Source organism: Betta splendens, chromosome 13 (genome assembly GCF_900634795.4).
Source record: "Betta splendens chromosome 13, fBetSpl5.4, whole genome shotgun sequence".
NCBI classification, from domain to species: domain Eukaryota; kingdom Metazoa; phylum Chordata; class Actinopteri; order Anabantiformes; family Osphronemidae; genus Betta; species Betta splendens.
Window position 1 is genome coordinate 9,888,592 of NC_040893.2, and position 27,730 is coordinate 9,916,321.

Genomic DNA, 27,730 nt, shown 5'->3' on the forward strand with positions numbered 1-27,730 from the left:
TGTTTCTGTTTGTCTTATTTATTTGTTGTAACTCTTTTTAATGTAGACCCAGTATTGGATTAAGGGCTTTGTGTGCTCCTCCATGCGCCTCCTTCCTCTTGTCTTCTCAGATTGTGACGATATTTGACTTTCTTTGCTGTTCTTAATTTCCACTGTTTCCTGCGCTGTATTTCTTCAGACGGCGCCACCTTTCAACCAACCAGCTCACACTGCACCACCCTGTCGTTACTGCGCCTGTGGAATGTTTTGTCATCCTCCTATTGACTTTCATACCCTTCTTCTCCAGTGCGTGCCTCCATCTCTCCAGACTCCTGCTTTCAATACACATTACTTTGTCATCTCTAAACATCGTGGTCCCTGGAGACCCCTGTCTGACTTCATCCGACAACCTGTCTATCACCGTTGCAAAAAAGAAAGCTGAGGCTGCGTTTGATCCAAACCCACCTACCTGTACACACCCAACCAGTCCGTTCATCAGTCCAGCCATTCTCATGCTGTACGTAAAGCATGTACAGTACGACTCACACATGTTTCCTCATCCTTTCTATGGCTAACGATCAGTTTCATCACACAACCCCACAAACCCATACTGTTCACACAGGTGCTGAATAACCATATGTACAAAATGTGATGAAAACCCATATTGTGTTTTGATTTTAATGATAACAACCTAATAATGTCAATAAAGCAGCAGTTTGATGGTTAAGCACAGTATCCTCAGCTGATTTTGCAGCACTTTGTCATAAAAGCAGCTAAAATACATTAATAATTCACACACATAAAGGCCATGATCCATAGACAAACCATCAGGGCAATAATGGTATTGTACCAAGGGACTGACATTAACTTTAATAATAGCAAAATGCTAATGGACAAATACTTTTCTAATATATAATTAAATTTAGAAAAGTTATAATCATTCACTCACTGAAGCAAATAACAAAATGAGTTCTTCTTATTATACTGTATATGGAAGAAGATACAATACCAAACTGCTAAATAACACAGCACAGAAAAATAAAGTCACCAACAGACCTGAAACCATCCATGAGAAAACCCTTCCTTTAAGCTCCGGTGCCTTGGAGTCTATGGTGTATATCCTAAAGGCTCCTCCTTGCTTACAGTAAGTCAGGCCAGAATATCTCCTGCTCTCAGGCAGGTTTTGACACGTGCGGTACCTGCTGCACATACGAAGGGCACCGATCCACAGTTAACATGCTGTATGATGCTGGGCATTAAGCTGAGTGGCTGCTGTGACATCCAACTTCAGGGCTTGTTTTGCTTCATCAACATGAACCATTAAATTGCTCATATTAAAATACTGTAATTCTAAAGATGTTTTGCTTAGTTATAGTGATGTAATTGTACAGCAAAGGATAAAATATGTCAAATTATGTACAAATGTATATTTTTTCACTAAAATAATAAGAGGATGAGCAGCACAAATTAGACCCGAATCAACGTAACCGTGCACACAGAACAGCGCCATGGCTTTGTTTGATATTGCACATGGAGACACGCTATCTCTACTGTAGCTCACTATCACTGACGTGAGGATGATTTCACTTCATGGATATGGGTCATATCAGCTATTTGACATGCGAGGGATGTTCTTATCAGGATGAACTCAGACTCAGGCAGGCAAAGGCTTTTCATTGTGTTCCGCGGTGGAACGTAGCAGAGTGTGGCAGACTCATTAATGCTCCTGCAGAGCAGAAACAGTCACATGAAGGTAAACCTGTCCCCGTCATGTGATGGCGAACCGTAAACTGTGAGATGATTGCACCGTAGTGCTACTTATATTTTAACCGAAGCTGAGTGCACGCTGCAGAATTCCACAGAGGAGCTGCTAGAGCAGTTTAAGTGAAATCGCCCTGATCCTTTGAGTCGTGCCTAATAGTAACCACATGACATGTGTGTTCTGAAGTAGCTGCCACAGATTCCTGCAACAATAATGCTGTTTAGTCATTTTTAAGTTGTTTGTTTCATGAACCAGTGATAAGGTTTGTCACACAATTCAGCTCTACTTAGTCGTCAAGTAGCTTTGTTTAGTCACCTGTGACTTCCTGCAATAATCAGTAATAATCATTTGAATTCATAATAATATGAATAAATAGTCTATTTATTTTTCAAATGCTATTAAGCTGTTCTTTATTATTTCCTTAACGTTATACCGTATATGCAGCAGGGTAAGGTACGTTAGTGCAGCATTGAACAGATGTAACGTACAGTAGTTAAATGGAATTGGTTCCTGCCTTGACTTTATCCAAGCCTTTAATTTCATGGACCACGTGTCAGTTGCCATAGCAACAGAGAAACATGCAAGACCCAGCCTCCAATGTGTCCCCAGGACTGGCTTTGAACAACTAATATTATTCTTTTATAGTCCTCGGTGACGTCTTCTGGTGAACGCCACTAAATGTTTCTTTTATCCTGAGCACAATTTAAATTCAACAGGCTAAAAGCGGAATCCTGGGTTTCTACCTGAAGTAGAAGCCGGAGGGGAGTGGTCTGCTGCCTGAGAGAATCAGCCTTGTGTGTTTTAAATAGTCAAGCCTGACCACAAATGCAGAATACCTGCAGCACGGCCACAGCTTTATTCTAGTTGCACTGATGAGTCCACCTAAATCGGATACGCTGAGCCTGAATGTGCTGTAAAGTCGGCCACCTGACGGCCATGAATGCCAGTGAAATCAGATACAACTTGGCAGAGCAGATGCAGCGAGGACGGGCTCTTAATAAGCGAGTCACCCTCTCCTTCCGTTTGCTTATATTGCTTTGTCCTTCATCAGTAATCACAGCTGGAGGGAGGTGGACACGAGCAGAAAATAGCAGCACACTGCTGAGCCACACAGCACTGTAATCTGAGGAAATCTGTATTATCCAGAGGCAAATGTGTGTATTTGTACTTAAATGCGCCCTATGGGCAACTAAAGCAGAAGAGTAGGTTAAAAACCTATTATAGCCACAGCGTGTAACTACTGTAACAGGGATGGTGTTTTCTATTAATGACAAGGGCATAAAACTACAATAATATAAACTCGTGTATTGGTATCAGCAGACTATTGGTATCAGCCATCAGATTTTCTAAAGCTAATTATTAAGTTACCTAACTCTGGGGGGGGGGGGTCGTGTGTGACCGTGACTCAGCAGCTGTAAAAGGCTTGAAGGAAACGTGCTGCTCCTTTGATACAGTGGCATAATGCTATTGTCTACGGAGCAGAACACCGTAAACACCCCGGTAACGCTCAGTTGGAGTGGACGAGGGCGGAGAGGAGGAGACAGCGGAGAAAGAGAGAGAGAGAGAGAGAGAGAGAGAGAGAGAGAGAGAGAGGGAGCTGCATCTCTGCGTTGCCCTCCTGAAGCCAGTCTGTCTGCAGACAGTCCGCGGGAAGGGAGGTGTGGAATCACCTTTCGAGCGCATCTTACGCAGCGCGTCGCCGACGCCGCCCGGAGGAAACGGCGCATCCCGGGGACCGACACGCGCCGCCTCGGGTCGCCGCAGAGTTCCCGTGAAGTCGCGCGGAGATGAACTGTGAACGCTCACGCCGCGTCTGCTCTCGCCCCACGCACGCGAGAAGTTGCCGGCCCCTGGGAGGCTTCCCGCGGCTCACGGCGGCCGCTGCGTAACCCGAGCGCCTGGAAGACGGGCTCCGGAGGACTGGAGGTGAGCGAGTAAAGCCCGATGCGCCTCGTTTCCGCTCCCGGCCGTCAGCGGCGACCGGGTCTGTTATAGACGTTTGAACGCTTAAACGATACAATTTAAAAGGGCAGACTCTTAAAATCATTCTGATGCAGCTGTGAAGACTTGCAGCGGCCGTGATACGTGCGTTTAATGTACTGTGAAACTCCACAGGTTGACTGTGACCTTTTCTCAGGCACCTGCTTAATCTGCAGGTCATTCAGGGCTGAACAGCGTCACAGCCGCATCCTCGGGTTCCGGGGAAACTGCCCAACATATGAAAACATACAGTATATATCTGTGTGTGTGTGTGTGTGTGTGTGTGTGTGTGTGTGTGTGTGCCTTAAATTCCCTGAAATCACTGTAATGCTATTCCTGTGGTCTCTCAATTTTAAATGCATCTTCATATTTACCACTGACCTTGAACATGTTTGTTAGGTCCCATAAATACACCAAAAGTCGTCTCCTGTCCTACTAATACGAACTAAAGCTTCCAAGTCTTCCAGCAGCAGAAACTGGGGTGATTCAGCTCATTAGTGTGCAGGTAGTCAGTGGTCAGACCGTCTAATGGGTCTGTTACCAAACCTTTGCCCAGCCCCGGCCTCAAAGCTGGACCTGAACACTCATTTAATCCTCCGCCTGAACCCGACCTCCCTGCGTTCGGCGCTTGCACGTGTGCGTTTGACCCTGTTAGCTCCGTTGTTAGACTTGTTGAAAAGCAGAAGGGCTTTGGCGATTTCCCCCCAGTTAAGCTCCATAATAAAGGCTGCGTTTTCTGGCTAATGTGCCCAGTGAGCCCGTCGACCTTTGGGCACGTATGTCTGTGAAATTCTGAATATTTCTATTTATTGGTATATTCATGTTTTCATTTAGGTAAGAAATGCAAATGAACATTTTTCGAATGCTCTTTTTTGAAGGTGTGTACGAGGCAGAATGCTGTTTCGCGTGAATATATAACCGGAGCTTCCTCTCAGCAGGGGGCTGCCCTTTAATGGCAAGCTAAGGATCCAGTGGTGAGAGCAGCGAACAGAAGCTGCACACACGTAATATGTAGAGCAGAGCGTGTAAGGCAGATGACAAGAAATATTTAATATTTAAAAATATATATATATATATTATTCTTTTGATGTCTGGGGGTTGTGGTACAGTGAATCATGTGACACTCTGTGTTTGCCTTATAAACTGTAACACATCAATCATCAGTTAGAAGTGACAGGTAGTTTATTACCTACTGTACAAAACATTAAGTGATGCTAAAACAAGTCATAAAAATAACCCCCCCCCCCCCCATTTTATGTGTTGGATTCTAAATAAAAAGCAAACATTACATAAGTGTGACACACATAATGTTATTTAAATCTATTGCTAATTAGAAAGCAGATGGACAGTAGCTCAGACCTTGGTGGGACGTTAGGAAACGTGACCAGACTACAGTTTTTCTTACATTTTGAAAGTCCGCTTCATATTGGCTTCATATTGGCCTATTTAAAGCTGGTGTTGGTCTAATTCCTTATAAGTAGGTCAAACCTTTGTGATTAGCCAGCTTCTTCGCTCTGCGCTGGTCCTGCAGACAGAAAAGTCATTCAGTGGGAAACGTGCTGCATGCGGCGCTGGTGGCTGTGCGGCTGTTTGGAATTGTGACGGTATTAAGCTAGTGTGCTTCATAGAACCGCTAACCCAATCCCCCGGAGCTATTACATTCACTGGTTCACATGACTACTGGACATGGACCGAGGGGGGGTTGGGGTTGGGGGAGGTTGGGGGGCAGGAGGTCTTTGAGAAATTAGTCGTTTGTGGCTAAAAGCAGAAGTAAACATCGACCCGGGAGCTGATGACAGCTGTCCACGGTGCAGATTTTACTGCGACAAATGAGACAATTAACAATTTGGGATGAGATCATTAAATCCCCGCGGCTCCTTTTTTTAAAATTTGTTTTTTAGTTCAAAGGCAGCAGCATTCGCCTCAACACCAACACTACGTGACTCCTGCCGGCAGGTTCTGGTTCTCAAGCTGTCAGATCGCGACGCTTGCATGTCACAGCGATACTAAACGCGCCGCCTTGCATCAGCATGAGTCAGACTACCACAATAAAAGCCCCGACTCCTGAAGACACAGTGCAGGGACGAGGACGAGGTGGTCGTGCCCAACTCGGACCCGCTCGTCTGCGGAGCCTCTGAACCGCTATAAGTGCAGCTGAGCATTTATTGTCGTCGTCATGACAACAGCACTGACACTGACCACCAGGATTCCTGCGTGTGTAATCAAGGAGTGCCAAAGAGAGCCATCAGTGTGTGCGTGAGATGCTACAAGGACTCACAAATCAGGCTGACAGTGCTGTCAGTGATGGTTAGAGACGGCTCACGATATTCGTTATTTATGCAAATTCAGTCGGAGTCACACACGTCTCCACGCTGACAGTGAGCTGTTACAGCCTCAAAAGCAACTGAACCTTAACTAATCCGATTTCCTGTCAAGTGGTTTATAAGTGATTTAGAAGAATAGGATTATGGCCAATGATAATTTGATAACGTAGCGTCCATAGTCAATTGGAAATCTGAAAAGCTCACATCACCTGTCGTTTGATACAGAATCTCAACCTTGTGACTTTAGTTTTAAAGTGTCCAGAGCCAAAACCAGGACTAACATCTGTGTTTGTGTGACAGCTTCTCCTGTGCTGGTTCCTGTGGACATGTTTGTGTGTTTGTGTGTGTGTTTTTCTTTTTTTTTTTTTTTGCTAAGAATGAAAAGTGGGTCACATGCTTGAATTATCCATTTGCAGGGTTGCATGCATCAGTGCCAAGAAATTGCATTACGTGGGAGACTTCTGCTAAGGAGACACAGACACGTTTGTGGAAGATGGAGGAGAAAGCCGGGCGCACACAGGAGAACGGCCGCAGCGCCGGCGCCGCCAGAGAACTGCGCTCGTCTTCCTGCGCCAGCCTGAAGGTACATGGACACACGTCTTTAGCAAGACATGGACGAAGGAGTAGGCGGACACGCTGCCATAATGCCTTAATAAAAACCCTTAGTAGAACAGCAAGTCATGCTTTGACCCATGCTCATAGTTGACCTCCTCTCCCATCTCACCAGATATACAATAGGATAATGACCCAGCGTCAGGTAGTGGAGTCTTCCCTCCACAAGCAAACACTGCAAAGCTCTTGAGTCCTTCCTTTGCTGACATAGAGGATTTAAAATTCAGCTATTTAAGTTATTATATAAACTTATACAGAATGCTGTAGTATGTGGTAAAAAACTGTCACTTATAGTATGACATCAAAAACATGACATAACTGTAGTATATTATGCAATGACAAATGTGTCACAGTATAGTATATCAAAAAAATTAGTCATAGTAAAGTATGAATTCTGTAAATATAAACTGTACTGCACTTATATTTTAGCATTTAGCATTGAATGTTGTTTCATATCTTTCTCAGACATTTACACTTTCAGACATAGAGTACCTTTAGTGGGACTCAAACTCATGACTTTACTTGACGATAGTTTGATGTCTGTTGGAACTGGACCAACTTCAGCCCTGTGAACTAAGCAAAAAAAAACAAACAACTAAGATTAATATGTGAATATACCATAAAACTACTTCAAACTTGTGGCAGCACAGCTTACACATGCCAGAAGTGGGATTTGAACCTCTGGTTCTTAATGCAAGACTCAACACTTTAAACATTGAGCTACAGGACCGATTAGCTATTAATTCTTACTAACTGTGTAGAATGAGTGATCTATTGATCCAAGTCTCACTGCAGTACTGTAAATGTACTAAAAAATGTTATAGTATGGTATGTCATCAGAAATGAAAAGGCTAAATACAGTATGTCACAAAAAATAGTATAAATAGTATAAAATAGTCATAGTATAGTAGGTGCTGGAAAAAGTGTAATATCATACAGTACAAAACTGTGGCGAGTCATATCTGATTTTAATCAGCCAATGCTTTAAAACACCTTCTTGTATGTGTTAAAATTGTCAGTGTTTACTTCTTACCAGCTGAACAAGAGCTGTCCTTCACGCAACCGTCATCGCTACAGAAGAAAATGCATTTACTTCGGTCTTCTTTGTAAATGGATACAAAACCCTTTAATCTTTGCTTTTACACGTTTGTGAAGTTTATTAATATTGTCAGACCTGTAGTTTGTACAGTGGTACCACATTGACCATGTTGCTCTTTTGCTCCTGGCTTCAAATAATAACTGACATTTTTGCAATTTTCTGCTTTTCTGCATAGATTAGTCATCAAACCCCATCTGATGCTCCACTTTAACTGCACAGAGTGATAGTGGAAATGCAGTGTGTCTACAAAGGAGCCTTGTTTCATTCAGATTGGTACACAAAATAACGTTATTAATAATGGCTGTCCAGTATGTGCACAAACACTAAAGTACTGTAGCGGCTGCTGGTTTAGAGAAACAGATGTCCTGACCACAAACCAATGTTTTTAAGGTTAGAACTATTTCTTTTCCGTAATAATTCGGAACAAGCGTACATTTTAGCGTCTCCAAAAAAGCAAAACCCTTGTTTTTTTCATTGTCATGTCTATTTTAATCCCAGCTCTTGAAAATGAGCACCTTCAAGCTAATCATCAACTTAAATCCTGGAGTTAAAAAAAAAACAAAAAAAAACAAAGCTGATTTGTTTGCGTTTTTGTCGAGTGAGTCTTTTGCAGAATCAGACACACGCGCTGCAGGCTAACGACATTCTCTACTTAAAATGTCAGCACCTCTGGCTTTTTGACCTTTTTTTTTCAGCCTTTTAAAAAACAGTCCAACTGCCTTCTGCCAGCAACTTGAAAGTGAGAAAAACCCCAAATGAGATCAGACACTCTTGTTGCTTTTCCCACATGAAAGTGCTGCGAGACAATGGCGCTCATGCAGCTTATCATAATACAGGCGGCAGTTGTGGGACAAACTTGATTTCTTTCTCAGAATTGTTTGGCTCCGTGACCGTCTGGGTGGGACGTGGCGCGGCCCACTAATCCGGCACTCAACCTTGTTCTCATTTTTTTTAATTTTTATCCTGCCAATAAGACTAGAAGTGCGGTGCCACGACTTCTGGCTTCTCCGAATTCTCTAAACATTTCATAATATAGTTTTTGTGTTCGTTTCTATACTTGCAAAGCTTTGCTTCACTTGTTGCTTTACACAAAAAAACTGTGTGTGTCAAAGCCTATTAAGTGGATCAATGAGCTAAGAACAAAAGCAGGTCACATGTCACAAGGAGGCTTGGTGTAAATGTTCACACAGTGAATCTGATTTGGGCTCTTTAATCACAATGAGGCCACTGGTTGTTGCAAAGTGGAGAATGGACACGACGCAGTGAACAAAGTTGACCAGACTGATTTGTCCAGGCCTCGTGTGCTTCTTTAATTAGGATGATTTTACCTGACCATCCATCATCCCATTATCTCTGCTTTGCACCTGTACACACCTGATTGGTATCACTTTCCAATAATCCACATGTGCAGTTCACACACCGAGACATGAATAATGTCACCATGAGCCCCTGAGTGACTCAGCAGGCGCCACCGGCGGCTAATCTACTTGAAGCCACCAAAACTAACATTTCACTGGCACAAACGATTAAGTGGGCTCAAGAACATTGCGCCCAGTCGTTCATTGCAAAACGGAATCACCGAGAGTGTGATACAATTGTTTTTGGCTGAAAGCCCGTCGACAGGAAGGGGGTCGGAGGAACACTGGATTATCGGACGCGTCACAAACGAGCCATTGTATTGAGCATTCCGGATTATTTAAGACAGCCCCGATTTGCTCGCAAAAGTCGCAGAAGTAGGACAAGAAGTTTTTTTTTTTCAGATTCACAGCGGACTATACTGTGAGTGTGTGCCCACAGGCCTGACCTGCCTTGGGCCTTAGGAAATGCACACGTGATGAGCAGCTCTGGTTAATGCCCTGCAGCCAGAGCTGGTGGCCAACATGAAGTCTGCATATTTCTGTGACAGGATGCCAGATTTCAGCACTGGTCGTGTAGTGAGCTGCTTCCTATTCATGTGAAAGTAAAGGGTAAACAGATTAGACCGTGTCCTTTATGCTCATCATGCGCTTTGTCAGTGCTTCCATTCGGACATGTTCAGCAGTGGGAGTCCTTCAACGCGTAGACAGGACGCTTTAATCTAACGTGACTCCTGTTTGTGCAGCTTTTTTCTGTTCTGCGTCACATAGACGTAGACGTTAGTGAGGATGAGGATGCAGTTCAATGGCCGTGACCAGTGCATGGGAAGCTTTGAGCGGCAGCAAGGCTTTTACAGGCTCTCACTTGTTAGACTAGTACTAGTTTTATTTCTACTTTGACATAGTTAGGTTTTACTCAAACAAACAGGAATTGAAGAGATTGAGGCGACGCTGCCAAACTGATGGAAGAGGCCAAGGTGCCGGAGGAGGAAAGGAGGAGGTTCAGTGATCCGAACTCATGACGTGAGCTTCAATGGTAGCAGCAGAAAGGAATTCACGTGTGGACAGAACCAGTTTGTCTGCAGGTTTAGGGAGAAATGCTACAGAATTATAGAAAAGGCTCATTATTTAGCAGGACACTGGTGAAGAAACACTGCTACTGTAACTTCATCAGAGAGATAAGATATGAAAATAACAACAGTTTGGTGATGCCAGTGAGTCACAAGTCTGATCTAGTTATCAGACACCAAATATTGGGTTTCATTTACTGTAATGAAATTTATTTTAAAACTATTTGTCTCGATACTTGAACTCATTTAAAACCTGGGTCATCTGATACAGAATATCTCTCTGGAAGTGACTGCTTTTCACCCAGTGACCTTGTAGATCAGTCACGCCCTTTTGCTGCAATAAGTGAAACTAAATGTCACTAAGTGTTTATCAGCTTTCAGATTTCAGCTCATTTTCCCTCCAGAACAGCTTCAACTCATCAGATCCTGTCCGAGAATAAAGAATTTTGTCTTGTTGCATGATCCATATTCTGTTAAGTGTAACTAACCAGCTTGTACAGTTCATAGCTGTGCTGGTTATTGTTGTGTTTGAACTCTACAAGTTCTGATTTGGTCTCACCTGCTCAGAACATTCTTCTAATCGCTTTCTGACTCAGTCGTGTGGCTTTGATCCAAAGGTGGACGGGCTTGGAATGCAGCGTCCTGCTCTTGTCATGAACAGAGCGAATGTTCCACACGTTCTGCCCGGCATTCGACTGGTGGAGAACAGACTTACTAGGAATTCTTTCATTCAATGTGAGGAGCATCAACTCTACTTGTCAGATCTACTTTGTTCAATGCATAAGACAAGTAGACCTCAGAGTTTGCATTCCCCCTCAAATGAAACACACACACACACACACACACACACACACACACACACACACACACACACACACACACACACACACACACACACACACACACACACACACATTCATGTTCAACCCACGGTAGCTTACAGTAATCCATGCACAAGGATGCTACTGTAAACAGTGGCTTCTGGACAGCAGACAATGGTGCACGGTGCGTGGACATGCATCTTCTTGTAGCCTGTTATTTTTTATTTCTGAAAGTAGTTTCCCTTCTAATCTCATCTAACACTTCTGAAAGTGTTAGATGAGATTTAAAGACCTGCTTTGATGTTAATGAGCAAACTAAATTTGTCAGGCTTTTTGAATCTCTCCCATCAGTGCATGTGTTCACACTGCCTTCGGTCCGAGCACAGACGCTCCCTTCATCGTACAACAAATGGAAAGCATTTACAGTGATTTCCTCTGTCTCGTGTTTAGTGGTGTCATTTGAACTCTTCTTCACTGCTCCTGCGTTTGTCATACGCACTTATTTTATTTGTGAACCTAGTCCAATTACTTCCTGTCTTTACTACAACAAACTCATTGTCTGTTTGTTCCCCTGTCGCTGCTCTCGCTCCCCTCTCAACCCTGTTCATCGCTGCTCCATTGTTACTGTGATGATCCCACTTGTTAACCAGTGATTGTTGGACCAGTGAAAGTAGGTTAATGAGGGAGGTCCGTGCATTGTAGCGACTAATAATAACGCCTCAGAGGTGCCTCTTCTTTCTGTTCTGCTCTCCGTGGATCAAACACGCGAGATCATCACAGAACCAGGTGATAATTAGGTGTGTCTTCAAATACCAGAATGGCCTTTTAACATTTTATCTCCTTTTCCTCATCTCACTCTCTTTTCCCAGATGTTTCTGGTGGCTTTGTCCTTTGCCTATTTCGCAAAGGCTCTGTCGGGGAGCTACATGAAGAGCACAATAACTCAGCTGGAGAGGCGCTTCGACATCCCCAGTTACCTAATAGGTGTCATTGATGGGAGCTTTGAGATTGGTGAGTAAGCCTGCCAGTCACCGCTCCTGTTTTGTGCACCTGTTTGCAGCCTCTGTGCGGTGGGCTCCCCTCCCTCCTCTTTTTCTGTCTCTGGGACGGAAATATGAATGGGTCAAAGTCATATCCAGGCTACGGATAAAGGATTCATCAGGTTTCTAAGGACAAGCTGGGGAGGTGTGTGTGTGTGTGTGTGTGTGTGTGTGTGTGTGTGTGTGTGTGTGTGTGTGTGTGTGTGTGTGTGTGTGTGTGTGTGTGTGGTGAGTCATAGAGTGTCAAGCAGGGACATAAGAAACCCATTGTGTTTTTGCTGTGGATACTGTGAGCCAGTATCTGCAGCGTGTTGTGCCACAGTGGTTTCTCTACACTCTTTGTGTAATCTCTTCTTCCCCTCAGTAATTTGAGCTACAGTACGCTGATTTCATGCATATCAAAATGATTTGCTTTGTAAATGCCGTCCACTTCTTTTTTAAATGCCTCACGTTCACACTTTTCTGTAAAGATGACTGACGTCTTGCACACTTACAGGGAACTTAGTCTGGAATAAAAATCAGTTTTGTTCCTGTTTGCACTGACAGTATTAAAGGAGGACTGCTCCACATTAGTGGGGCTCCCTCTATATCTACAGGAACTTAACCATCAAGTTGAACATGAGCTTGAACCCAAGCAAACAAGATCACAAAACTCACATTTACAGTAATCCATTTATTGTGGATTATACATTTTTTGCAGGTGGCTAAATGAGTTGGTTTGATGCCCTTTTGCTGCAATAAGTGAAACTAAATGTCACTAAGTGTTTATCAGCTTTCAGATTTCAGCTCATTTTCCCTCCAGAACAGCTTCAAACTATCAGATCCTGTCCGAGAATAAAGAATTTTGTCTTGTTGCATGATCCATATTCTGTTGAGTGTACAGTAACTAACCAGCTTGTACAGTTCATAGTTGTGCTGGTTATTGTTGTGTTTGAACTCTACAAGTTCTGATTTGGTCTCACCTGCTCAGAACATTCTTCTAATCGCTTTCTGACTCAGTCGTGTGGCTTTGATCCAAAGGTGGACAGGCTTGGAATGCAGCGTCCTGCTCTTGTCATGAACAGAGCGTATGTTCTCTAGTTCCACACGTTCTGCCCGGCATTCGACTGGTGGAGAACAGACTTACTAGGAATTCTTTCATTCAGTGTGAGGAGCATCAACTCTACTTGTCAGATCTACTTTGTTCAATGCATAAGACAAGTAGACCTCAGAGTTTGCATTCCCCCTCAAATGAAACACACACACACACACACACACACACACACACACACACACACACACACACACACACACACACACACACACACACACACTTGATGATGATCATTTTTATAAAAAGGATTACTTCAATTAGTTAATCAGTTTTCCGTCAGGGTTAAGTTGAAGGAACATCTGATTGTGTTTTATGTAATATTTATTCAAATGTAGAGACATTTCTAAAGTGGTTTTGTGAAGAAGATGCTGCTGTTTAGGGTGTGTGCTTCGTGTATATACAGGAGAACTGGACATCACACAGTCTAAAAATAGAGCCAACGGCCGTTTTCAGGGACGACTACAGCCTCACATGATGATTCACAGCAAATGTACATTTTCAGGACCGCTGCACACGCATCACAGAAGCGTGTTGGACCTGTGGTTCCTGTTACCAGTGAGGGATCTTTGTTGACATCCAGTGAAATGTGTCTCCTGACTAGTTTCTAGGTCAGTTACATAAGGCCAAGCCATTCAGTGGAAGTGTCTCTCGTAAGTTATAAATTATACATCGAAGGCCAAGTTGAGATCCAAACATGACTCATACAAGATAAAAGTCGTCCTTCACTATTAGTCTCTCTATTCACATGAATATAATGGTGAAGAATAATTAATGTGTTTCTTATTTAATGTTGTTTGGTATGTTCTGGTCTTTATTCTTACACATTCTGCCTCGTTTTTGAGGGGGCGACCACGAAAATCCAAATGTAAGACGTGTAAAGTAATGACAGGGAGGCCACTAACCTCGGAAAGACTGGAAGAATGCTTTGTGAGCAGGTGAGAAGAAGCGGGGACCGCATTGACCTCAGTCAGTGAAATGTGGAGGTGGCGCCGGGACAGCTATCAACTGTATGAGCTAGCTTTTCACTCGCGTGGTGGCACAATGAGCGACCCGCTGACACTCTAATAGAGAGATCCCAGCGAGGAAATAGTGAGGTTCACACTTCTGGTGCAGTCGGCGCTTCATACCCTGGGCCCCTCTACATCACTTGGTCCTGTGAAAGCTTGCCTCACTCGTGTGGCCTAGGCAACAAGCTTGTTCTATAGGAGCGTTGCTAGGGCAACATGGAGGCAGATCGGGGCAGCATAAATAGAAATAGAAAAAAGGGGAGTGAAGGGAGTAAATGAGAGGAACGGGGAGGGAAATTAAAGAGGGAGAATAATGGAAAAGAGGAGGAATGATTGATGCCGATCACAGCAGATAAAGTGGATGAGATCAGCTGATTGGGCCCCTTTTTACAGTTTTTAATCTACAAAAAACACAATAAATGGAAAATATTGCCGGGTTTTGCGCACACATCACCATGCGCCCCATCAGCACTTCTCAGAACCACACTTTGCGTTGGCTCTTAATTAACTGACATTTCTCACGCGCATGCACGCTCACCGCGGCCGCTGAAGCCCTGGGTTTGACGTCATCCTATCAAATGAACCTTTTGGAACAGAAAAAGGTCAGGCAACGTGGCACGGGCTCGTCTTCCGGGCTTATCTGCCTTCCACCTCATTCACAGGGGAGTTTCCGTGCCACTGGTCAGAAACAAAACGCTCTGAAAGGTGACAATAGAGATGCTCCCGTGCAACGCTGCTCATCTGCCACGAATGGGAAAAGAACTACAGCAGCTCGTTAGGGCTTCAGCTGGAAGAAGGTTTGAATTCATGGCCTAACTACAATTATAATGTGTGTGTCTTCCAGGTAACCTGCTGGTCATAGCCTTTGTCAGTTACTTTGGGGCCAAGCTCCATCGGCCCAAAATAATTGGAGTGGGCTGTGTCCTGATGTCTATTGGCACCTTCATCATCGCTCTGCCTCACTTCATCACTGGACGGTGAGTAGAGCGGCGATGCAGAGCGGTTAAAACCTCCTCGCAGCGGCACCGCCCTCATTTTTCACCGGTTGCTTTCGTGTCTCGTGCACAGCTACGAGTTCAAAACGCAGATGGGGCAGGTGCTGAACTCGACACTGAACAATCCTCCTTGTCAGGCGGATTTACCAGAAAATCACACTCAGAATGGTAAATTAAGAGCAACGCTCACGGAAATGTCTTCACATGCACAAATGGACGTAGACAAGTGGAAGTTAGGGCCATTCTATCAAAAATGACCCTAATTAAGACAGGCTCTGGAATCATTTAACCACATCTCCATTCTGACAAGATCTTTTTTTGTCCAGGCTGTGAGGGCGAGTCCAACCTGTCAATATTTTACGTGCTTCTGGGAAACGTCTTGCGCGGCATTGGAGAGACGCCGGTTCAGCCTCTGGGGATCTCCTACATAGACGACTTTGCCACTGAGGAGAACGCGGCGCTCTATGTGGGTAAGAAATCTGTAAAAGCCACAGACATCAGTACAGATTATTATCATTGGTGATGAATGTGAGTCCCCGTCTTCGCTGCTCTGTCCCTGTCGCAGGCTGTGTGCAGACCATTTCGGTGGTGGGTCCCGTGTTCGGGTACCTCCTGGGCTCCCTCTGTGCCAAAATCTACGTGGACATTGGATTTGTAAACATGGGTGAGATTGAACAGAACCCGTCTGCATGCATCCGGTGCCGTTAACCTCTCATCCCAGACTCATGAGCAAATAATGTGAATGGATTAGAAAAACATGGCTTTATTCTTACACCGTCTTACATCATGTTGCAGCCTGGAGTTTTGGGCTTCGCTATTGTGAACATAACGGCGACGTTAATAATGGTTTCCAACCAACCCAGTCCAAAAGGTCATTTAATTCATAAATGTGAGACTGGGTGTTATCAGATCAGAGCAGGTAGAACAGCGGCATCAATTAGCTAATGAACGAGAGCAGATCGGAAAGAGGCAGGAAAACAGACTGTAATTAAATGGGAGCAGAAATGGAAAGAACCTGTCAAAATAAAAGCGCGACGTCAGAGAGGGAACTCTACTAAACCTTATTCTCTACAGACAGTCACCTGACCCATAATCTCTCTCTCTCTCTCTCTCTCTCTCTCAGAGAGCATCTCCATCACCCCAGCAGACGCCCGCTGGGTGGGGGCCTGGTGGCTGGGCTACCTCATAGCCGGGGTCATTACCCTCCTGTCTGCCATTCCGTTCTGGTTCCTGCCCCGCTCACTGCCCGTATCCGGGCCCCAGAGCCCAGAAAAGTGCACGGCGGAGCAGACGAGGTTCATTAAGGACTCGCCCATTCTCAAGCACAAGTACCCAGCAGACGAGCATACTAGTTTTGTAGAGATGGCCAAAGGTAGGGGCTAATTTAATTGTTTCAGCCATTTCAGAATAAAAGTTCAAAACTCGTTGGATTTAGAAAACGATGTCGCTTGTCTGTCTGAGCACGCATGCATGTTTAACATTCTGTATGTCGCGGCAGATTTTATTCCAACCCTGAGAACTCTGCTGGGACACCCTGTGTATCTGATCTACCTGTGCGTGACAATCATCCAGTTGAATTCTCTCATCGGCATGGTCACCTACAAGCCCAAGTACATTGAGCAGCACTTCAGGCAGAGCGCATCAAAGGCCAACTTCCTGATGGGTACAGTATATGTGCTATGAATATTGCATGTGCCACATGCACTTAAACCCACCCCCCCCCCCCCCCCCCCCCCACCCCCCCCCCCCCCCCCCCCCCCACACACACACACACACACACACAACAAAGTTATTTCAGCTTGGTTCACATGGCGTCGCTGGTAACTACTGTATGAGCCCGGCTTTTCCCACAATCAATTTATGGTATTTTATATTTGCTGAAATAAAAGAAGCATATAGGGTTTCATTAAAGGTGGGAGAAACTGGGTTGGCTGTGATCTAACTCAGCCAATTAACAGGCAGAGTTGCAGGGATGGGAGCTGTGTGAGTGCTTTTCAGATGAAATAAAATATCTAATGAAGCTCATAAAGCATGATTAAACTGTCAAGGTCCATGCTCTCACATCAAAGGAGATGCCAGCACTGACCAGAGCAGCTGCATATGAAAGAGAATGCTACATTAGTAACCAGATAATGGCCTGGGTAAAACTAAAAAACAGCTCTATAAGACAATAGTGAATGGGAAAAAAAGAGAGAATTGACTAAAAATCATCCCGTAATTTGTGGAGTTTGTGGATCAAAGATATAATGACCGACTGTGTCTTTAGGTGGGATCAATATCCCCGCCGTGGCGCTGGGGATGTTTTCTGGAGGTCTACTGATGAAAAGGCTGAAGCTGAACATCATGGGAGCAGCCAAGTTCGCCTTCGGCACGTCTCTGGTCGGTTACGTCCTGTCGCTGCTGTTCTTCGCTATGAGCTGTGAGAACGCCAAGGTAGCGGGCGTGACCATGTCCTACAGCCGGTGAGTCAGTTTTGCCTGGATCTGTTGACTTGATCTGACTTCCATCCAGGCACAGAAACAAGCGGCCCGCGTTCAGTGCTGCATCATGAATCTGAGGTTTAGGAGACGAGTGTGAAGTGATGCTCCTGACGCAGAGAGAGCGACTCGCTAATGAAGCCGCGGCTGACGCTCACTATTAAATCTGATCTCTGTTAAGTATTCCAGTGACTAGTCCTCATTAAGTCCCAATTTGAGCAATCGAGCGTGAGCGGTAGTAAATGCTTGCGATGATTAGAGAGGTCCCCCTGGTTATGCTGCATTCACGGTGGTGATGGTGACGTCATAACAATGGCTCCTTATTTGTTCATTTCTCCTCTTCCAGCATAGACTCAATCTCTTACGATAAACACTCACTGTCTGCAGCCTGCAACTCGCACTGCTCTTGCTCAGCGAGCGACTGGGATCCGGTGTGTGGAGAGAACGGCGTCACTTATGTTTCCCCCTGTCTCGCTGGCTGCACCAGCTCTGCTGGATCGGGGAAAAACACAGTAGGTTGACATTGTACCTGAATCACTGACCCCAGTGCATGCGTGTCCAGTACAGTGTATAATCTATGCGGGTGACTGCGTGTCTCTCCAGCTCTTCTCTAACTGTAGCTGTGTGGGTGAGGTCGGTAACCTGACAGCCAGTACAGGTCAGTGCCCTCAAAAGGACGACTGCGACACCATGTTCCCGTACTTCCTGGCGCTCTCTGTCATCACTTCCTTCATCATCTCCCTGGGTGGGACACCGGGCTACATGTTCCTCATCAGGTCAGATTGCGCTCATTTGAATTGTTCTGGTCTCAGACCCAGCATCTGCTCAATCCGACTATTTCCAGGAATTCTGAGAAGTGGATATTTTCATTTTTGTTTACTTAGGGATCAAAGCGTTTAGACACAATGATGTGGGCTATTTATAGATGACCAGTATTGGCTGCCATTATGTGCTTGTGTGTTTGTACATCATGTGTATAAACAGTGTTTTTTTTTTTCAACAAAATGAGTAAAAAGCAGTGAACACTGAGCTAATTCATTTGCTATTTACTAAGAAGCCTCTCAGATAAAGAATAAGGGGTCCTGACAATCAGTGCTGCATCTGCGATGCAGGCGCTGTCCGGTAATTAAGTAATCAATTAATAAGGGGAAAGAAACGGCAGCGATGAGGGTTTTTATGTTGTAGGCCGTTCACTGCTCTGATTTTAAAGCCCTGAGATATGAATAATGAACTAAACTGCCAAACAACAAAAGAATGATTTGTCAAGATGACAAGACAGTGGCTGTTGTGTGATGTTGTGATTGTTATTAAAGGAAGGAGGGATCTATATTTACTCATCAGAGCAATAACGGCAATTAAGACAAATAACCATCCATGTGACCACAGTTTACATCGACTCTCTCCTACTTATTAACTGAATCAACTCATTGGAGGGTTCATCCTGATAACTGAAGCTGAAAATGCCTTTTAAATCCCCTAAAATTAAAGCATAAAACTGACTGCGTTAGTGGGTACTTAGTACATGTGTGATGTTTATTGTGAACCAGTTAGGGAGGAGTTTACCTTACAACGCCCTCTGCTGGCTGCCTTGACACTTACACATGAAGTCCTGCCTTGCCGTCACCTTAAAATCATTTTTCCAATAAAGAAAAATAACAAAGCGACATGAGCTGAGTGGCCATGAATATGAGCTGATCTGTTCTGTACATACAGTTTTAGTAATAAGTCCTGAACATCATCTGCCTTTTTTTTCCAATTTTATTTATCCAGGTGCATCAAACCCCAGCTAAAATCTTTGGCTCTGGGTTTTCACGCTTTGGCAACACGAACCCTCGGTAAGTGTCCTCGTACTGTAACGCAGCCCTGTTCTAGACATCTCCATGAGACCCACTAAGCCGCAACCACGTTATCCTGCTGAAAATCTGCCATGTCACCATCACCTCTGACCTTGAAACGTATGTGGTTCTACAGCTGGGATCCCGGCACCGATCTACTTTGGAGCGATCATTGACACCACATGTCTAAAATGGGGTCAGAAGAGGTGTGGAGGTGTAGGAGCCTGTAGAATCTATAACACCACTGCCTACAGGTGGGTGTTTTAAAGTGTGCAGCCTGCGTGATAGTAAACGATTTACAGACTCCACACAACTGTATTGCATTGTATCCTCACCCCATCGGTTCTGTTCTCCTCAGGATAGCCTACCTGGGTCTGACCCTGAGCCTGCGCACCGTCTCGTTCATCGTCTGCATCCCGGGCTTCATTCTGCTCAGCCGCCAGCTGAAGGAGGAGGAAAGGACCGCCATCCACGGGTCCCTGGCCAACGGCGGAGCCGAGCTGGAGGCGCTCCGGAAGGAGGAGTTCGCCGTCTCCAACACGTCGGACAACAGCACACGGGCCCAGCTGGACTCGCCCACTTAGTCCTCTAACACCCACATACACACATGAGCGCATACACCCACAGTCCGGACATGTGCACGCACACACGATTGAGATTTGCAGGGAATCACACACTGTATTCAATCATCTCACGTAACGCATCGATTCTATATTTGTACTACTGGACGGGTCAAGGCTTTCAAATTTGACAGCAATTTGATATGATTGAAATGTTTCTTGAATGTACATGTTATTATACACACGCTTAGATAGGAATAGTGACTGTGTACAGACTAGTGCAAAAACAGGTTAATTCTCAACACCAGCACATTGTGAAAGCTGCCTCTTCGCGTTCGTATTCTTGACGCCAGTGGTTCTGAACAAAAGAAAAGTGGCCTTAAAATCAGAGGCACAGCAGCAAATTGAACTGTGAGGATAATGGAGCCTATAAGGAAACAGGGTAGTTCTCAGAATTTTAAAAACTAAAGACAAGCGGGTTGTGTATGTTTGACCATGTATCTGTGGGTGTTTTACAAGGTTTGGTGGATGTGGACTTGACGTCTGAGCCTCATTCACGCAACGGTTACCTCTAGAACGTGTGTGTTCCATCGTCTCGCTGCTAAAGCTCTAGTTCGTCACATTTTGAGCATCCAATTGCATTTTACTCCTATTTTTCAAACTTAACTTCTTTGCACTTCATTTTAAGTATAATTTCTGACTGACTGAATTTTTATTTAAGCCCTAATTTAGCGCCGAGTGTTTCGCAGTTTGTAATGTGAGCTTTCTGGATGTGACGTTGTTCCTTTCGTACACACTCGTTTAAATGGAAGTCGTCTTTTAGTGAGAGCTGTTTGTCTAGTGAACGTTGATCTGATTTATTAGCGATGATGTAGGAGAGGACGCTGTCCCATGTTTAACACTGAACAGATATGTGCCATGAAGAGGCAAAGCCAACACATAAATGATCATATATGTTGTCCCAGCTTTTCTAGAAAGCGACGCTGCTGTATGTGAAGTGTCGCCACAGGAAGTATGCATTTCGGCTGCCGATGTGCAAAACCTACGTTTCACGGGTCGTTCTGATTTTGTATGTGTGTATTTTTGTGCGAGTGCGCGCCACAAACACACATCATGGTCTGTTCTCAGGTTTTTACAATCAACTTATTCTCAAACAGCTTTGTCCTACAACCACAAATAGTTTCTGTGAACTGATAGCGTTGGCTGTTCCAGTCAAATCAATCGACTAGGTGGTGTCGATGTAAAAAATAATACTTTTCTTTTTGTAAATGTATATCATATTATCATTTTGTAAGACTTCACTTCCAAACTGGATATGTACCATTTTGGCAAATTAAAGTATGTGGTGACTCTGCTGTCTTTTGAATTCAGGGCAAGTTTCAGGCACAGGTGGCCACAAGTACAGATTCAGACAGGTATAAAGGAAGGAAGTCATTAGCTCAATAAAGTAAGGCATATACTTGCATTGAAAAAAAATCTGAATGTAAATAATTTTCTTGGATTATTTTTGTAAAATTTCAAAGAATATCTTACATGTAATACTAAAATAAAATCTTTAAAATCCAATGGAATAGTCACGTTTTTTTTATTATTATAGAGCACAGAACAAGGAAGTTATCTTTACTAAACAAATAAAGGCACTGCCAAAACAGGTTCCAATGTATTTCTGCCTACAACAGAATCGGAACACAACCGAACTATTTTTGCGGTTTTATGACCCAGAAACTGTGATGAATGATTTAGCAAAAAAACACAGAAACACCTGGCGATTGTAAACTAAGGTTTTCGTCACAGCAACGTAAAACAGAGAAAGAGTCCCACCGCCTCTGTCACACTAGACAACTCCATGTGCAACCCATACAGATAAAAACAAACACACCAACAAGCTACTTGCAGTGCAACACGTGTAAAAGAAGCTTGACTTTTCTGGCTCCAAAACAAACACAGAGCTGAACTTTTATCCGTGATCTCATTGAGTCGACTTTATTTTAAGCTCAAAAAGTGAAAAAGTAAATAAAATACAATGATATTCAAGGTTCAATCCTACGAATATTTGGAATTCTTCACAGATGTTCACAGATTACTGCAGATGTTCATTCACATGCACAGGTTCCAAGTACAGGAGAAAAAATGAGAACTAAGTGTAATCTCTGTGATTCACAGCTACTTGCATTAAAGACACAGAATTTTGGCTGAACATACCGATGACTTCTGACTGCAGCTAAATATAAAAACACCACATTTACATACTGCAGTAGGTTCTGGAAGTGTAGCACAACACATTCATCGCTCTCACAATAATAAAGTGCTCAAGCTTTGAAAGACACAACTGATGACAATGCTGATGATTAACATACATAGTGTGTGCTCTCTCATCAAACTTTGTAGTCATTGACTGACTTCTCCCAGTTGGCCACTAGTGGGTGTAAAGGAAGCCCCAGTCACACTGTGCCAGGCAGAACAGCATCAATATCACTTATTCTCTTTAAGCCCGTCAAGTGCCCCAATAAAAACTATTATTGATTAAAAAGAATGACTGATATCACCCAAAGATTTACAGCGTACATCTGAGGAGCCAGTTTTTGTGATATACACCGTGCCTCAAAACATAAAACGATGTGTTGCAGTGGCCATGTTGTGTTTGGAGTGTACTGCTGTGTAAATACTTAACAAGGCATCACTGTACTATTATTTCTAGTCGTCCTTTTTACTCCCAGCATCTTGAAGATTCTGAAAGGATAAAACAATAAAAATGTCAGATACAAAATCACAATAAAATAATGCAATGAGGATCCAAAGGTCTCGCTACAAACAATAATACAGTTCGAGTATCTGCTATAAAACTACACTCATTGATATCAATAATTTGATGGACATGTTAGACCGCAACCATTCGTCATACTGCTTGATCCACCACATGACCTGACCTGGAGCGCCTGGTGTTCTTTCAGCAGTCTGTCGTACTCTCTGGCCAAGCCATCAGTCTGCTTTTTCATTACATCTGCCGCTGACTGAGACTGCTTCAGAGCTGAAAAAAGACCACAAAATAAATTAAAAAGAAAAAAAAGCACCACAGGTGTGAGAGCATCTTTAACGTGTTGACGGTGTACACGTAGGTGAAGGCTAACCATCTCCTGTGGTCTTCAGCTCTCCTTTCAGCTTCTCCACCTCCTTTCTCAGCAGCTCCATCCCGTCTGCAGTTGCCTTATCGCCCTTCCCTTCCATCAGAGCCTGAAATATAAAACAAACAGAAAATCTGGAGGTATATCAGCCAATTCACTTCACCTAAAAGATATCTTTGTATTGTTACCAATGCTGGCGTGTACCTTTTTCAGCTGCTCGTTGTCGTCCATGTATTTCTTGGCAGCTTGGTTAGCGTTGTCCGCCTGCGTCTGAAGGGCAGCTGTATTCTCAGACACGGAGGCCAGCTGGTTAATCAGGGTGATCACTCGCTTCATAACACTGTGAAAACAAAGCAGATCCGACGAAGGCTTGGTTTCTGATGCTTGTCCGTCTGTGCTTGTCCTGCTTCAGCAGTGAAAACACTTACAGCCACAGAAAGACTGCAAAACCAGAAATGTAGAGGTTCCTCTGGGCCCTGAAAAGCTTCATGTGCAGGTGGTCGAACATGTTTGGCTGCAGCTTGGCATCAGTGCCCAGATCTCTACCCGAGTATTTTCTCACCTCACGGACGGCGTCTGAAAAGGCAAAATGAAGTGCCATGAGTTGTAGGCAAACAGCAAAAATGTCAATATACCGTAAAACATGACGTTACACTGACCAAGGAAGAGAACAATAAGGATGACGATCATGGTGAGAAACACCTTGTTCCAAAACCTCGCCATGAAGTTCCAGATCCTCAGCTGAAAAATAATCCGCCACCTGCAACCAAAAAGACACTAAGGACACCATAGCTTTCCACTAGACCTGTCAGACACGCGTGTCTCTGTAGGACTGCGTCACGTGCCTCTTGGCTGAGATGAAGGGTAAACAGAGGATGACGAGGAGGCCGACCTCCACATAGAGGAACAGGGCCACGGCGGTCCACTGCAGAGTCATCCTTATGAATCCACTGATCTGACAAACAAACACAACACGGGAAACCTTACACAACTCAGCTGAGCTGTTACAAAATACACAATACACACAAATGAAGCATATGTATATATTTGCTTCCCCCCTGCAGATTTTCTGGGTTTAAATAAAGGTTAGCTGCTCTTACTGACGCTGCTGTAACGCCACTCTAACGTCCTGTCGCTACGGTCACGTCGCCACCACGTTGTGTCTTAACAAATATATCTAAAATGTAAAACTTTTAGTTAAACTTGGTTCAAGATGAAGCCAACAGTCCCTTCTCCTCCCACATTTAGCCCAACGTTAATCTATCGCGTGCTTCTTGGAAAAAGTCGCAAGGGACTTAGCTAATGCTACTGAAATACCCATGAGATTCCTCTGTGTACGTATCAATAAACCGTGATTAAACTTACCAAAAACTCGACAAAGCAGTGAGTCGACTAACTTTGGACGTATGATGAAACCGAGCCGAACTTTGCCTCCTTCTTACTGTACTTCCTGCTTCAGTTTCGTTCCTGTCAGAGGTTCGCGGCGTCTGATCCGGGTTTTCAAAGTAAAGCTAACGCCATGACTTCTCGGACTTTTATTTTTGAAGTTACTGTACTAAAGGCGCGCGCTTGTTTGGTTCCGCATTACTTAGAAATGTAAACTTTCGTTAATACAAACCTGTACGTTTAGTATACCATATTCTTTTATTTAGAGATGTACCACAATTATGGGATCTTACAAGTTAGCCAAGTTAAACACAGAACAATATTATTATATTATTAGCATCATATGTGCATATACATATTAATATAATCATTAATTAAATTATTTGTCTCATTACCTAAAATTTGTTGTTTTAATTGCGTAGAGCTGTCTGCAATTTGCTAAATATTTAAAAACAAATCCAGACTAAATAACCTAGGTCTTACTTTCATAAAGATGTGCCTTTTGTTTTTATATTGTTTAACTAGCTATGTTAATATCATTTAACATATAACAGACAATAAGCATGCATTTGTAGGTTGCAGGTTTATTTGGCATAAAAAAATATAATAAAGCATATTAAAATCACAAAAATCACATTTCATTAGTTATGTTCCCTGTTCATGCACTGACCCATATGTGTTTTGGAGGTAATCTATTACAGCTGAGGTACTGGAGAGAGAATTGAACACTTTTCTCTCTGGCTGGGAGCTAACCCTCTCCAGCATGTAGATCAGATGGTGGTGGAAGCAGCTGAATGGAGTTCCCTGCTCTACAGAGATGTCCACCCAGTTCCACATACACTCAAGAGGAGTCTCGTCATAGCCTGCAAACATGGCAGGGTTAGCAAGCAACCCCCGTGCAGCCATCACACCTGATGAGCAAAGAAAAAAGAAATTAACACATTTCAAAAGGATTCATTTCCTTAATAGTAAACCTGAAATGTAAACCTACCATCTACGCCAGTAAGTTGGTGAGCAGACTCCACATCACGTAGGTACTTTATGTCGCCATTGGCGATAACAGGAACCGATACGCTGTCTTTGACTGTCTTTATGGCATCGTAGTGGACTGGCTGGTGACGTTCTTCTGTTGTACGGCCATGCACTGTTATCCACGACACACCAGCTGATTCAGCCTTTTGGCAGAGATCCACAGTCTGCTTTATGTCTTTGTGAATTCTATAGGTGAAGTACATTTCCCGTGTCATTATTAATATTAGGTTCTGACTCTGATTTAAACACAAGGTCACTGATTGTCTAGGCCTTCTATATCTCCTAACTTTAAAGTAAGTAAGTAAATAAATAAATAAATAATTAGTTTTGTACTGGCTCTAATTTAATTTTTAACAACTTGACATTGTTTACCTTATTTTAATGGATACTGTATAGTTCGGATTGTCCACTTGGTTCCTGACATGTCTCACCATGTCTTTCACAAGTTCAGGCTTGTTGATGAGACATGCACCATATCCTTCTGACATAGCCCATCTGAAATAATAATAATAATAATCATAATTAATAATTAAACTACATAAAACAAACATGAAAGAAAGTTTTGCATGCTATGACAGTGCTGTCTTATTATTTGGCCATTTATGCTTCAAAAAATTATGTATTTTGCACAAAAGGTGAACAAATCATTCAGTGATCTTTCAATATTCTGTAAAATTAAAAGGCTGAATTAACAGAATAGTAAAATGTGACTGGAGGCCAAAATGTATCAGGGCCTACTGTCAGTAGTTGCACCTCTGGGGACAGCCACAATTGAGGTCAACTCCATCTGAGAAAGGTGCCACTACACAGGCTGCATCAGCCAGAGTCTGAGCATCATGCGCAGCAAACTGCACTATTAGTGGCCGGTCACCTGAAGATCAAAGGAAATAAAAAGCTGATCAAACTTAATTCAATAAGTTGTAATTTGCAAGATTACAAACTTTATATCTAAGTTGCATTATGCATTATCGCGTGTTACACTATTATGCTGAAAGAAAGAACTACTTACATTCATTAGTGGTGAATTCACTATCTCTTGCTTTGACAGATCGCATAAAATCTGCAGCAACTATCATTGGGGTAAAACAAATATCACAGTTGTATTTTCTCACCAAGGATCTGAATGCAAGCCTATGGAAAATACAGTTACAGATTAACCTCAGAACAAGAATAAATAGCAGATGAGCCTACAGCATACCTCTTATTAAACTAAACAAAGCCACTTACTTTGAATATCGGACCATAGGGGCACATATTTTCAGGACCTTTCCCTTTTCGAACATGTCCATAACATTGGTGTTGCCATTGTAACTCTTCATGCTGTACTTCTTAGTAGAACTGCCTGCCAGCTAGCATAACAAGCTAACTAGCCGAATGTCGAAGAATAGAGTTTGGTTTACGGCCAGGTTCTTGAGTGTGACAGCTACTTCATTACTTCAGAGACTGCAACAAACTCTAATCTGACTGCAAAACAATCACATATAGACACACAACTTCCAACTTCCACGTTGATTCCAGTAAAACGTTAAACCAGTAAAACTCCCCAATCCACCATGCGGCAAAAACGTGGGCGTGTTTATGAACTCCGAACTCTACGTCATTTTATTTTTATTTTATTAGTTTAAATAATAAATATTTATCCGTCTTGGTGACTACCTAAATATTTAGAATTACAATTATATTTTCAACGCGAAATATATTATTGATAAAAGCAGAAAATTATTTTCTTCGCCTACGTAAGGCGTTACGTCAAACCAACTCATGCAATGCTGGCTTCAAGTTATGTAGGACAAATGGCCTTCTGAAGCTTGTTCAATAACTGGCATTTTTCACAGTGTGCAGACTTGCATTCTCGACTTAAGTATGGTGTGAAGAATACTGACAAATATAAAATATAATAAGAAAACACAAAAATATATTTTTTCTAGACAAATAAGCACTTCTTAAAATCAGCTCAATTGTTGACCGAACAGAATATACACTCCATGTTATATATTATAAGTATTGTTCTTGTCTCAATTATGTGATCGTTTTTGCCATTAAGTAGTGTTTTTATTATCAACATTTTAGTAGATAACCCACTATAGCAATTCTATCTCTTGCCGCAAGAGGGAGCTAGAGTCACACTACACTTTGTGCTAAAAGTGAATCTCAAAAAGATTAGAAGTATAAATTACTTTC

The 27,730-nt window shown here is 43.2% G+C and overlaps 2 protein-coding genes across 4 annotated transcripts; one reads left to right on the forward strand and one right to left on the reverse strand.

The window, feature by feature from the left end:
- The first annotated feature begins 3,317 nt into the window (after positions 1–3,317).
- On the forward strand, positions 3,318–21,575 carry LOC114867997 (solute carrier organic anion transporter family member 1C1-like). The gene is made up of 15 exons (XM_029171239.3): positions 3,318–3,667; positions 6,462–6,628; positions 11,872–12,013; positions 14,987–15,119; positions 15,211–15,305; positions 15,464–15,607; positions 15,703–15,801; positions 16,261–16,509; positions 16,636–16,800; positions 17,404–17,599; positions 17,961–18,126; positions 18,218–18,390; positions 19,385–19,449; positions 19,586–19,703; positions 19,808–21,575. Exons 2-15 carry the CDS (start codon positions 6,539–6,541, stop codon positions 20,031–20,033), a joined length of 2,061 nt encoding a protein of 686 aa, XP_029027072.1. The 5' UTR covers positions 3,318–3,667; positions 6,462–6,538; the 3' UTR covers positions 20,034–21,575.
- Positions 21,576–27,133, reverse strand: LOC114867999 (tRNA-dihydrouridine(20a/20b) synthase [NAD(P)+]-like). 3 transcript variants are annotated; one of them, XM_041073413.2, is made up of 12 exons: positions 26,777–27,132; positions 26,559–26,680; positions 26,303–26,420; positions 25,922–26,044; positions 25,505–25,735; positions 23,977–24,069; positions 23,791–23,891; positions 23,560–23,707; positions 23,336–23,471; positions 23,138–23,240; positions 22,937–23,037; positions 21,576–22,739 (listed from the first exon to the last, which is right to left on the reverse strand). In XM_041073413.2, the coding sequence occupies exons 1-12, from the start codon at positions 26,866–26,868 to the stop codon at positions 22,704–22,706; spliced, it is 1,404 nt and encodes a 467-aa protein (XP_040929347.1). In that variant the 5' UTR covers positions 26,869–27,132; the 3' UTR covers positions 21,576–22,703. The 3 variants fall into 3 exon arrangements, with proteins under 3 accessions (XP_040929347.1, XP_029027074.1, XP_029027073.1); XM_029171241.3 differs by lacking the exons at positions 25,505–25,735; positions 25,922–26,044; positions 26,303–26,420; positions 26,559–26,680; positions 26,777–27,132 and adding an exon at positions 24,497–24,650 and having other exon boundaries at positions 23,977–24,086; XM_029171240.3 differs by lacking the exons at positions 21,576–22,739; positions 22,937–23,037; positions 23,138–23,240; ... (2 more) ...; positions 23,791–23,891; positions 23,977–24,069 and adding an exon at positions 25,082–25,428 and having other exon boundaries at positions 25,509–25,735; positions 26,777–27,133.
- Between the last annotated feature and the right edge of the window lie 597 nt (positions 27,134–27,730).

Excerpts from the sequence above, each read along its gene's own strand:
- LOC114867997 (XM_029171239.3), top strand. The coding sequence starts at position 6,539 with ATGGAGGAGAAAGCCGGGCGCACACAGGAGAACGGCCGCAGCGCCGGC. Across the intron at positions 6,629-11,871 it reads CTTCCTGCGCCAGCCTGAAG|ATGTTTCTGGTGGCTTTGTC; the intron begins GTACATGGACAC and ends CTCTTTTCCCAG. Across the intron at positions 19,704-19,807 it reads TATAACACCACTGCCTACAG|GATAGCCTACCTGGGTCTGA; the intron begins GTGGGTGTTTTA and ends TGTTCTCCTCAG.
- LOC114867999 (XM_041073413.2), bottom strand. The coding sequence starts at position 26,868 with ATGAAGAGTTACAATGGCAACACCAATGTTATGGACATGTTCGAAAAG. Across the intron at positions 26,681-26,776 it reads CCTATGGTCCGATATTCAAA|GCTTGCATTCAGATCCTTGG; the intron begins GTAAGTGGCTTT and ends TATTTTCCATAG. Across the intron at positions 23,038-23,137 it reads GCTGAAGACCACAGGAGATG|CTCTGAAGCAGTCTCAGTCA; the intron begins GTTAGCCTTCAC and ends GTCTTTTTTCAG.